At 40.2% G+C, this 12,917-nt stretch overlaps 1 protein-coding gene and 1 long non-coding RNA gene across 2 annotated transcripts; one reads left to right on the forward strand and one right to left on the reverse strand.

Annotated features, from left to right (window-relative positions):
• Window positions 1-2: 2 nt before the first annotated feature.
• CISD2 (CDGSH iron sulfur domain 2) lies at window positions 3-7,426 on the forward strand (the record flags this gene model as incomplete). Its single annotated transcript, XM_017736729.1, has 3 exons — window positions 3-30; window positions 5,827-6,038; window positions 7,066-7,426. Coding segments are annotated over 3 exons (330 nt in total), but the record flags the coding sequence as incomplete, so codon positions are not given.
• LOC108447294 lies at window positions 3,875-5,820 on the reverse strand. Its single transcript, XR_001862775.1, has 2 exons — window positions 5,359-5,820; window positions 3,875-4,588 (listed from the first exon to the last, which is right to left on the reverse strand). It is a non-coding gene; the product is annotated as an uncharacterized LOC108447294 (long non-coding RNA).
• Window positions 7,427-12,917: the final 5,491 nt, after the last annotated feature.

Raw genomic sequence — 12,917 nt, forward strand, 5'->3', positions numbered from 1 at the left:
GCGGCGTCGTCGCCTTCCCCCGCCTCCGAGGTGGGCGGGGGGAGCGGGCCCCCCTTCCCGCCCGGCGGCGCCGTCGGTCCTGCCTGGGATCCGGCTCCCAGCCTTCGCTCCAGGCGTCGCTCGCTGTCTCCCGGCCGCGTCACATAACGGGGAACCCCAAACCCTAAACGGTTGCAGCAGGACGGTGATCCTACGGGAGGTGTAGGTGCCGTGTGGGGCAGGGGGAGCTGTCAGGATGAAGTGCAGGGACAGAGTAAAACATTCGCGTCTGAAATTCCACTGGGAACCAACGCCGGCGAGCCAGAGGCCGTGCGCGTCGATGGATTGGGATTTACCCAGAGGCATAAAGCACGGCCTCTTCCTCTTCCTCACAGGTCAAAGACAGCATCTCTACCGAGTTAAAACAAAAAAAATCTCTGGGAGCCCGTCGCATACATAATGTTAGGCTATTGATTTAATTTCGTAATTTTTGTAAGTATTTTCTGGGTGAGGGAGTAAAAATGCCAGTTCGTTGATTGTAGCCCTGTCACAGAGTGAACAAGAAAGAAAAGCGAGTAGTGGCGAATTCTGTGGGTGCTCAGTGCTTTGCACACTGAGGCTCGGGGTGCCCAGGCTCGGCTGTGATAACACAGGCAGGCCCTCAAGCAGTGTCAAGTGACAGGATTAGTTCGGTGATAAGAAAGAAGGAATACGCTCCACAGAAAGCAGAACTAGAAAAAGTTCTCAAAGTGTAGAATCAACCTTATATCTTGCAGCACTAACACTGTGACTGTAATAGTGTTGGAAAATCGTTACATTTAGAACAGGCACAGTTTATTTAAAGCGGGGTTTGAGTACTTCTTTCTTTCCAGCATGTTTATGCTGCTTGTGAACTGCAAGTCTCATTATCAAACCTCTTTTAAATTAACGGTTGTCTTCCACAACTACTCTCCTATATGAAAAAGCTGTTAATTACATTTACCAAATGGAGAAATTCAGCTGCTATAAAGTTGTGAGTTAGGGGATAAAACAAACTATAGAACAACGCAGCTTCTTCTGTTTGTAGTATTTGGCAGTTTCCTAATGAAGTCATTGCCCTTATAGCCACAAGTTGACTTAAAATTTGTTAAGCTTAGTAATATTTTAGTGATTTATTGCTTCTAAGCATTTTAGTGACTTATTGCTGTCTAACCATGTTTTTCTGTAACAGGATTATTTGTGCAGTCTCTGTATTCACAACGTGTAAAAACCACCACAAGTAGTAATACAATTTATTCTGAAAACCTCTGAAAGGTTTGGTTTGTAGACCAGAATCAGGACTTTGGGGTTTTTACATAGTGTGATCAGTGAGGGAGAATTGTTTTGTTGTCACATTGTTTACCCCATTAACTTTCAGGTACTTCCTTGAGTTTGGAGGGAGGGCAAGAAGCAAACAACCGATTTCTTAAGTGTAGACCAAACATGTGAAATGTCAGTCCCAAAAACAAAAGTAAAAGGAGCTGAGTCAGAAACTGCTTTGAGAACTGGTAGTACTTAATGAGCATACCTGAAAAATCCACTGCCTCTAGTTCTTAGTGATTTTTTTTGATTGGACTCTAAAAATGGGAGACAAAGGTATATTTAAAAATACATGGCTACAGAGAGAACACTTTTACAGTTTAAAACTTTTTTTTTCAATAGTAAGCTAGACTAGTATCTGCTGCCATGCTTATACATCTTCTCAGGATGAATATGAATGAAAATGGAGGGGACAAAAGCAAAACAGTACAGGGTGCTTCAAGTTATGGCATAGGGTAAATGCAACACAGTGAGACTTTTGAGAAAGATACTGTAGGACACTGCATCCTAGGCACCTAAATTAAAACATTATCATCTCTTAGTGCCTAAAGGTTATTGAAAGTCATTGAAACATCATTGCCCATTGAAGAGTCGTGTGCTTACTTGCATGCAGAGCTGCTGTCAGTCTAAAGTTTCATCTGAGAAAATGATTGCTTGAGCAAGTGCTGCATCTTCTGTGTTGTGGTCTTTGTCCTGTCCTAAAGTTACAATCCTCTAGGAGCAGGGGATTCCCAATCCTGGGGTTATTTTTGCAGTGAATTACCATTAGGGGAAGACTATTAGACAATAGGGAAAATTAGATTAGTTTTCCATTTTGTGTTTGCTACTGTTACAAATTACAGAGTATATTCTTTGGAAAATGGCATACTTTGCTTCTTTTTGGAAAGTGAGAATTGATCTAAAAACATTTAAAGCGCATTAATATTTGCTCTTTGGTGGCATCTATTGAACTTACTCAGGGACCAGCACTTTGAAACACTCGCCAGCATAGACCTTGTTTGCAAATGCAGGCCAGAATCCAGATTTGGAACACTGCAGTCTTTTCTTAACTCTTTCATTGCTTCTGTAAACTCTCATTAGCTTGCAGGCAGATGCAACTTCAGTTCCTGTAGTGCATCAGTTGTAGAAACAACAGACCAAAAGTATATGGAGCACCTTGGTTTTTTTATAGGATGTTATATAGTGTGCTGATTAAAGATCTGGCTACGTGTTGTTTGTTGTGACCTTACCAAACCAGAATGAAAAACTGCTTGTTTGAAGAGAAAGACTGTTATCATCCAGTGCAGGTAAAAGCACTCCTGAGGGTAAAAGCAGTGAGGGAGAAAGGAAAGAATGTTTGACCTTAGGTTTGAAAGTGGATATCTAAATTATCATGCTGTGCTGCTGAGAAGCTTCTTTCAGTGTCTTGTCATAGCTGCTTTAGCCTTCACGTCTCAAGTTCAGTGAAATGGACAGTGTTGTCTCATGCCAGCATTGCTTTTTGTCCTGGAAGATGTCACTAAAATGGCCATAGACATTCACATAGCAAACAACCAAAACCAGTCAGGATAGATCTGCTTATTAGTTCTGAAAAGAATGTAATTACTAAGTACTTTCAATTTGCATGAAGAACATCATCAGTTCAGAGAATATACAAGCACAGTTCAAATATTCCTTTTGACTGGTAGTTAATACTTGTTAAAATTTTGGTTTGCAGTTGAGCTGTTACTGTAAGAAGCTGCTTTTGGGTCTGCATAGGGTTATTTCCACAAAAACTAGCTGAAGCATAAGTCAAAGATGACAAAGGAGTAGCTAATGGAAGACAAGCAGGGAACACCTGCTTTGATTTTACTCTCAGGCTGGTCTGTACCTTTGTTCACAGTGTATGTGTTTCTTTTGTTTTTGGATGGGTTACTGTTGGACTAAAAATTAAGGCAGCCTCTCCTTGAAAATATCCATGGCCTCAGCTTCTTGGAATTCTCTGGTTTCTGATACTTTCCAGGATTTATCTTTGGGATTGGTCTCTATCTAACACAAGTCTGAAGACTAGCCTGTTTGATACACTACTCTTCATTTCTGGCTCCAAAGTCTGCCTCTCCCCATGCAGCAGAACTGATAAGGAATCTCCAGAATCAATGTAATGGCTGAATTCTGAGTTGTCAGCTGTGAAAATAAACAGTCTTGTGAATTGCCCTACATCTGCTTCAGAAAGGTATGAATGGCTTCAAAACCAGAGCAGTCTACACTTGTGGGAAGACATCATTGCATTAGTTTGGGTGAAGAGTTTTTCCCATCCCTGCTCACCCTGCCTAAAGTTCTCTGACAGTGTCTTGTATCTCTTGCCTTAGAACATGATCACGTTGATTTTTCAGTTTAAACATAGGAGCTTCAGGCAGTCTTTTGGCAATAACCAGGCAGTTTATGATTAGTGTACACATGAATGTAATTGGGGGCTTTCTAGAGACTCCCAGATCAGAAGTAAGTACAGAATGTACTGGCTAGTGAGGACAAAACTACTTATCAGCAGTTAGCTTGATACAATTATTAAAGAATAACCATCCTAAATAATAGCCTTGTGCATCCTATTCATGTTTATTTCTAATTTCCTTTCTCAGAGGTTACAGCTATCATGTTCCTCTTTCACTTGAATGAACCCAGCTGGCTGTGAGTCATCCATAGACATGACTACTGTTCTGATTTTGATGCTGTATCAGAGTGTGAGACGTGTCCTTTTTGTGTGTCAATCTTAGCCCAGTTAAATTCATCACACACTTGATAGATGCCCTGGTCCTGGTGTGCCTCCTGGAATGTCTGTTCTGTCTTGGAGTTCAGAGGAGTAGCTTTGTAGAGATCCACATTTTTATCAACAGTCAGGTTAAGTACACATTTTTTTTCAGTGACCAAATATTTTTCCTCTCTTTTGAAATACATTCCAAGTCAGTCCTTCAGGTCAGAAAGTGCATTTGGATTCCTGATGGAATTGATGGAGCATTCTGGAAAAGTAATGATAGAAAAGGCAAACGGGCACTGCTGTCCAGGAAGCTCAGGATTCTGTAGCTGAAAACATTTGAGTATCTCAGTGTTAATTAATATTTAGGGCTTGCAGCTTGTTGGAGGAACTAAGAAAAGAGCACCAGGGATTAATGTATTGCAGTGACTTAGTGAATGTTGTGAACTGTGGTGCGTAGGGACTGCTGCAAGTGCAGTTGGGAAATGAATACTGAGGCTTCTTGCAGTGCCTTTAGCATTTATGGAGCTGTGATGCGTTTCCAGATAAATGCACTAAATGTGGCTGTCACATGAAAGGCAACAAAGAACAAAAAATTAGTCCCACAAATTATTTTCATTACATAGTCTAGTTCCAGAAAATTCAAATCCTTAAGAAAAATCCACTGGATACTAACTGGAAAAGTATTAGCATAAACGTGTGTTTTACTAGTACAAATAAAATCAATCTATACAGAATAATGTATTTTCTGAGCGCTACAACCCACCTGCTCTGTGTTTTCTTTCTTGTACATCTTCATTTCAAAAAACAAATTGTAGAACAAAATTTTTCTATGTTCTTATCCTAAATAATTTAGAAGAGTAACTTGATTACAGTGACTTGTCTTAAAAAGTGCTTGTGCAGCTATTTGTGCTCCAGCTCATTATTTTTCTTTCAACTTTTTTCTTTCTCTTCTAAAGTATTTTTAAACTCAATCTATGTGAGTATTTAGATTTAATATATTCTCCAGAAATTTAGAAAAATGTTCTCAACCTTTAGTGCACCATGGTATTCAAATTGGAGTGGAGTATTGTCACAGCATGTTTTGCTAGAAAAGTGGATTCATCATATATATATATATATATATATGTATATATATGTATTAAAATATCTTCTATCTATATTTTTATATATATATATATATGTATAAAGGCCAATTATTGATGCATTTCTTGAAAAGTCCAGTAAGTCTTCTCTCACCAGTATGCCTAGAAGATTTATAATGATGTAGCAGGGCAGCCAGATCTGCAGTGCATACTTGTATCTTTTACCTGTACTTGAAAGAAGTTCCTTACCTTGGTAAAAAGCAATTTTCTGTGACTTGACCTACTGATCTTAGGTCTCTTTCTTTCTCTATATTGCAAAAACTTGTTGCAGATCCCTGAGCAAACACAGGTCTGAAAAATAAACGAAGAAGATTGGTGAAGGTTTTGCCAGTGCCTTAGGGTTGCCCAATTTAAAAATCTTTTATTTGTTTTGTATTTATTATCTTCTATTGAATCATCTTGCAGAGTGATAAAATTCAATTTCAGAAAAAATTCTAGGAGTCGGAACTTTACTTTGGCTACAGTAAATCCCAAGACTTAATCTGTGTCTTTTTGTTTTTCCCCTTGAGACTTACCAGTGGAATTTTGTTTGCCCTGAGGGCCCTGCTGACTGAGCAGCCCCATTCCATACCCTCAGCCTAAGCCATCTGAAAGTAGCTGATGCTGCACCATCCTGGAGTGGTGTCAAAGCCACCCTAAACCTCACCTTATCTTTAGTTGCAGAATGGCTGCGGTTACTGCCTTTCCTGGGCGTGCTGGCCTTGCTCGGTTACCTTGCTGTTCGTCCCTTCCTCCCCAAGAAGAAACAGCAGAAGGATAGCTTGATTAACCTCAAGATCCAGAAGGAAAATCCAAAAGTAGTGAACGAGATAAACATTGAAGATCTGTGCCTCACTAAAGCTTACTGCAGGTGTTGGCGTTCAAAGACGGTAAGACATTGTGCTGGTGTAGGATTAGAGATTGAAACTTGCCTGTTTTTATCAGTGCTTTGGTGTGGATTGCTCCTGTGCTGAGCTGTTGCTTTGTCTGAAGGTGGAACATGTTCCTGAATTTTGTAGAATGGCACAGACCTCTCTACATGCAGAAAGCAACTGTAGAAACTCCAAAGAGACAGAGTAGGGTTTTTCTAGAAATGTTTAGAGAGTGACCACATGTGAGTAGAATAAAACCAAGCAAACTTGTTTTACTGTTTGAAAATACATTGCAACTAAATAAAAGATAACTACTCTTATTTCACAAAAAGACAATGCTTAGAAAGTTGTTCATATTACAATGAAAATAAGGCTGGGCCTCTGTTGATGAGGGAGATTCCCATCTTGTCCAGAGCAGTGAGGTGACTGGTTTGGATAGTCCATATCCCCCAAATCAACTAGATGTAAATGAATGTATTTCATCTAGCCTCAATTTTAATTTCCTGATTCAGTTTTGAATGTCCTAACCACACTCTGGTTTTGTTCTCTCTGGACTGAATGCTTTCCTTTTTTAATTTAAAATAAAGTCTGCTCTGAACTGAAGAAGCTCACTCAGCTGTTATCACTTTGGACTAATCACTTCAGCCAAGTCTTTCAGCTTTTCTTAAAAAAGTACTTTCTGGTTGCAAATGACTAAATCTATTGAGCACTCTTATTAGTTCCACAATAAATCTTAATACATTTGTAGCTGTGATGGCTACTTTGTTTGCTGTTCTTTCATGGAAAAGGCTTTGTCCCTGACTTTGTGTCTAAGAACAGCTATTTTAGGATCTCACAAACTTAGTTACCCATTAACAGTGTTTGTTTTCCTTAGTGTCATGTGTCCCGTGTCTGATAGGAGGCAAGGAGTTTGACGTTGAAGCAGGACATCACAGGAGGAACTAGCAACATTATCAAAGTGCTCAGGGCATAGGAGGAAATACAGAAATCACCATGCAGTTACTGTACAGAGTTATGCTAATTCCCCGTGTATGTTTTCTTTCAGTTCCCTGTCTGTGACGGCTCCCACAACAAGCACAATGAATTAACAGGAGATAATGTAGGTCCACTAATACTCAAGAAGAAAGAAGTATAGCAGATGTTTAATCTAGATCATTACTGATAAAAAGTCTTTTATACCGTTGTAGTTGCAAGGGACAGCGTTTTATTATGTGATTAGTATGATTTAGTTTCATGATTGCTGTAGATTTCTTTTTGGAATAAACTGCATTTAGACAGTGATGAATTTGTCACTGTTTTGGTACCTTATTCTGAGAAGAATTTTGTCTGCTTTGGAAAACTGTAAAGTACCTATCTCTGTAAATAAGTCGTTTATTTCAAGAATAAATTGACTTTCTACAACTAAGCCTTTTTTGTATGAACATACAATTATAAAACTGTCACTATTTCAAGTGATGTAAGTGCACTTTTCTGTTGATTTTGTTCTGCTGAGAAATCATGTTTTATTTTGTTTTCCAGGAACAAATTTAACTGTACTTAAGTGGGGGAGAAAAAGATACCAAATTCCTCCTTTGTGAATATATATTCAGGCAGGCAGCAGATCAGTATTAGGTCATGCACGCTGAAGGTGTGGCCTGCCTGGTGCCCAAGTGGGCAGTTTGTTGGTCTTACGCAAAGCAGCCCAGCTCAGACAAAACCCACACCACTGGAAAGTTTCATACAGCATCCCAGGTGGAGTGCTGGCAGTTCCAGGCCATATGTAAACTAAATTATTGAGCTGGTCAGCCATCAATGTTAGCCCTTTATTTTGGGCCCTCTGTTGATGGTAAGGAAACAAAATTTTGCCTCCTGGAAGGTCACTTGCACTACAGTCACTACTTTTTGTAACAGGAATTTTCAAGGGATGAATGGGTTAAACGACAACTGAGGATGCAGAGCTGAGCTGTTCTCTTGGCTTGTTACCCATTCAGAATTATTATTTAGGCAAGTCAGAACGTTACTGTGGTGAGGCTTAATTTCAGATGCAGATAATTACTGCTTACCTAACTGCTAGATTCCTAATTAATTATTCTAAAGTGCTTAATTCTCCCATGAAATACTGTATCCATCAGTTTAAAAATAAAAATTTGATCCATGCTACAGTTTTAGACAATGGTATGAAGACAGATTGCACCCATTCCTTAACAGCATTTCATTTGACCCATTGCTAGGTGGGAAGCCCTAGAGCCGTTGCCAAAGCTGATCACCAGAGTGCTGAAACAGAAAGCAAGTCAGAAAGCTGTTCTCACCTAAGGGCTCTTGCAGCAGCAGCAGAATTAAGGTAGTCATTCCTCCACCATTTGTGACAGTTGTAGTTCTAGGTACCAAAACCTCTTGCCTTGCAGCAGAAGATGGCAGGTTAGGATGTGACTGTGTGTTAAATACCTGCTTTTACAAAGTGTGTAATAGAACCATGGTATAGTGTTTATTGTTTAAATGCTTCATGGTGGTCTTACCTTAATGGATGAGCAAACCATATTAGGATATAACATTTATAATAGAAAAAAAAAATAAAGGTGAGTGTCTCATACTCAGTGTTCACTTACAGATATATATATAGAATACCAAGGCCCAGTTCTTGGCTTTGGTGAAGAAATTACCATGACATGTAAAGCCCTGTCTTTGACATTTTTTTTCAGGCTTTAAAATCCAGAGTCTACTGTAGCAGACTTAGTAGACACAGGTCTGTATGTGCTTCCAGCTTTTATCAGGATACTTTTGTATTCAAATAGTTTAGTTTCCTCTGAAATCAAAACCAAACCTGTTAAATTAAGACAAGCCTTGTTAAAGTGAGTAGTACAGCAATGTGGTTTTGTTTCTCCCAAAAAGCTCCTTGAAGAGAAGGACAGTGTAAGGTTTAACCTCTTTACTCCATCTTTAACACAGCTTGATAATGTAATTTTTTTTTTCTCCCTACTTGCTATTAGATGAGATAGTTCAACAGCAATCTACAAACATGGCTATAGGATAAACAGGGACAGTTTTTTTGTTTGTGGTTACGTCTGTAAGGGAATGGAACAGATTTGTAGTGTTGCAAGAGCAAGTCACAGTTCCCTTGTTCAAAGGACATTTTAGTAATTTCCACAAGATAATAATATAGTGAGAACCACAAGCAAGATAAATCATTATTTCCTTGCATTTCAAAATCTGTCAAGGTAATACTGTCTCATGTCCACGGAACTTTCTATAGAAAGAAAATCTCAAAGAATTTACTAATCCATTCTATCTGAAGTCCACAGAGATAGCTAGCTAGAAGTGGAAGTGCCTGTACAGCTCTGTATCTCACCAGCAACTGAGCAAGTTGAACCAATTACCTGACTTTTCTAATCTAATTGGGAAGTTCCACACAAAGGAATAAATTTGCCCTAAATACTAATAAAGACCAGAACTGAGGTAGTAGGACCAGGTCTTCAGTCTTGATGCAAAATCTGGGGAAACTGAAATCAGCATGTTGTGATACCTATTTACAAGAACAGCAATGTTTACCTGTCTTTTCATTATTTATTTGAACAGAGTTATAATGAACTACAAATAAACTTGTAAAACAGGTTTAGAGAAAGGTGTCTGGCTTGGGGCAACTACTAGACAAAGTGAATGTAATTGAAGTGCAATTGACCAAAAATTTGATCTCCTACACTCTTTATTTAAAAAGCAAGATGCAGAAACTATCATGTTTCGTGGCTGTATTACACCATGACTTTCACAGTTAATTTTAGACTTCAGTTTAAATTCCGTAAAAAGCTCCATTTGGCTGAAAAAGGGAGAGTAAGCAGTGATTATAATCATATTATCATCACATCCCCTGGCCTGTGCGACTCCCTGCTTCCAGATGGCCAATTTCTGTCTTTTCCCATATGCTGCCTGCTGTAACTGCTGGATGCTGGGAACACTTTCTGCTGTCAGATCTTTCTGCTGCAGAGGTTCTTGTGAACCTTGTGGAACAGCATGCTCGGAGTTCCCCCACACTACGCCTGTGATTATGCCTGCTTGACAGCGGGACTCTCTGGTTATCAGTTACAACACATTGTGCTCTAATTTTATTTTCTGCAAATAAGAGACTACCATGCTGTAATGATTTTATTGGCCTGAATTTATGCCTTATTCAGTAACGATTTCCATGGCATTTTGTTGAAAGGGAGGTGGTCTTCAGTGTCATGATTCATCTGCACTAGCTGTGATAAAAAGTGAAATCAAACCTTTCCAAGTTAGCTGCTATTTAAAAGCAGCTGGAATTGTCATGATACTTACTAAAAAAACCCAGTCTCTTAGGTTCCTAGTATATTCCTGATAGACTATATCCTTTAATGAAAAGATGGAAGTGTTTTCTTCCTTTCTGGAAGACAAGGAGAGGAACATTATAAAGCATTAAAGCTTTTAATTTTAGATCTGCAGGTCTACGTAGTAGGTTCAACCTGATTCTTTTTGGAGATTTAATAAAAGCTGGGGGAAAGGGGTCTTGTGAGAAATACCCGCATAAAATGGCAGGGAAAGAAAAATTGATTAAATCTTATTTAGATAAGCAAAAAAGACGACAGGTTTCATTGGTATAGCTTATTCAGGCACTCAGAATGGTGGAAGTGATCTAATGTGTAATTGAGAGTGCACTGAGGTTAAGGGAACATGGTAAATCCCATTTATGAGATGCTGTTATGCTGGTGAGGAAGTATTAAGAGACTATCATGAACAAGAGCTCTTTATCAGAGGTTTGCTTTCATACTTAAGTTTGTGTCCAAATTTAAAGGGCTGTAATTCTTACAACATCACACTTCTGTTATTGAACACATTCCAAATTTGGCATAGTGATCCCTGTGGGAGGATTCTACTTTTTATAAAACTTTACAGAAAAATGAACTCCTTTTACTTAAGTAGAACTATTTTATAGACAGTCACTGATGAACTGCACACTGTATTCCCTCATCTTGTCAGTTAGGTTTACCAACATTACAATTTCCAAATACTTAACCTCCTGTTAAAACTACACCTATTTCACAGAATTGTAGAATCAATGAGGTTGGAAAAGACCTCTGAGATCATCGAGTCCAACCTATGACCACCATGTCAACTAGACCACGGCTCTAAGTGCCATGTCCAGTCTTTCCTTAAACACCTTCAGGGAAGATGATTCCACCACCTTCCTGGGCAGTCCATGCCACTGTTTAGCAACGCTTTCTGTGAAGAAATTCCTGGTAATGTCCAACTTAAACCTCCCCTGGTAAAGCTTAAGACTCTGTCCTCTCATCCTGTCACTGGTTGTCTGGGAGAAGAGGCCGACCCCCACCTGGTTACACCCTCCTATCAGGGAGTTGTAGAGCAGTAAGGTGCCCCCTGAGCCTCCTCTTCTCCAGGCTGAACACCCCCAGCTCCCTCAGCTGCTCCTCATAGGACTTGTGCTCCAGACCCTTCCCTGGCTGCGTTGTCCTTCTCTGGACTCTCTCCAGTACCTCCATGTCCTTCCTGTAGTGAGTGGCCCAGAACTGGACAGAGCTCTTGAGGTGTGGCCTCATCAGTGTTGAGTACAGGGGGACAATCACTGCCCTGGTCCTGCTGGCCACACTACTGCTGATCCAGGCCAGGAAGCCATTGGCCTTCTTGGCCACCTGGGTACACACTGGCTCATGTTCAACCACTGCTGACCAGCACCTCAGGTCCTTTTCCACTGGGCAGCTTCCCAGCCACTCTGTCCCCAGCCTGTGGCACTGCCTGGGGTTGCTGTGACCCAAGGACAGGACTTGGCCCTCGGCCTTGTTGAACCTCATTCCGTTGGTCTCAGCCCATTGATCCAGCCTGTCCAGATCCCCTGCAGAGCCTTCCTATCCTCCAGCACATCAACAGTGCCACCCAACTTGGTGTTGTCCATGAATTTACTGAGGGTGCACTCAATCCCCTCATCCAGATCATCAATAAAGATACCGAACAGGACTGGGCCCGGAGGACACCAGGAGTGCATGTGAAGTAGACAGAACAGGCACAGAAGTCCAGGGATGACACAATAATGACCAAGCACAGCACCCTTAACCATTGCTCCAGCTTCAAACCCATCAGGTGCAGTTTGAAAGCATCTTCCTTTGAGGTCAGGAGACTGAAACTAAAGAGGGATTGAACTGAAGATGGTACATTCCCGAGGAAGCAGAGAGAACAGCAGTGTGCACAGTTAGAAAAATAAAATGTACTTGACAACTATTAGGGGAAAACTTACCACAGAATTTCCTGGTATTTTTATCATTGTGCTGGAACTGCAGGCTATGAAATTTAAGTACTTCTCAGGAAGCTTGCTTTTTGCATGGAGAGGAGGGCTTATACAAAGGCATGCATACTGAGCTGTGTACAGCTCATCTGTATACAGAGGCATATGACACTCTGCAAGTAGTACAGTGTCAACATTAGAAGTATTTAAGTAGTTAAAAGTATTTTTGTAGATTTTTTGTTTTGCATATTAAAAATTTAGAAGCTAAAAAAGAAATGATTGGTTCTTACTAATGCCAAAATCTAGACACATCGAATGTATTCTACACAGTGTCCTGTAAAACGAGTTCAGTGAACTGTAGTGTAGAAATCTGCCAGGAGGGTGTTGTCCACCTCAGTTACAGGCACAATGCAATAGCCTTAAAAAAAATAACAAAGTAACTTCCAGTTTCTGAGGGATGCTGTGCGAATCCCATGCCTCAGAATGGAGTTACTAACAACTTACTTGGAGCTAGTTACTTGTACAAAATGTAGCAGAGGAAGACAGATTTGCTGGTATTTGTCACGTGGTACCAAACCTAAAAGGCAAGAGCAGGATTTTGATCAACAGAGGTTACTCCTGGCTGTAGGACAGCATCTCTCCCTCGACATCATGTTGTGTGAAGGCCGAGGTAC

Source organism: Corvus brachyrhynchos, unplaced genomic scaffold (assembly GCF_000691975.1).
Source record: "Corvus brachyrhynchos isolate BGI_N302 unplaced genomic scaffold, ASM69197v1 scaffold175, whole genome shotgun sequence".
In the NCBI taxonomy this organism is placed as follows: domain Eukaryota; kingdom Metazoa; phylum Chordata; class Aves; order Passeriformes; family Corvidae; genus Corvus; species Corvus brachyrhynchos.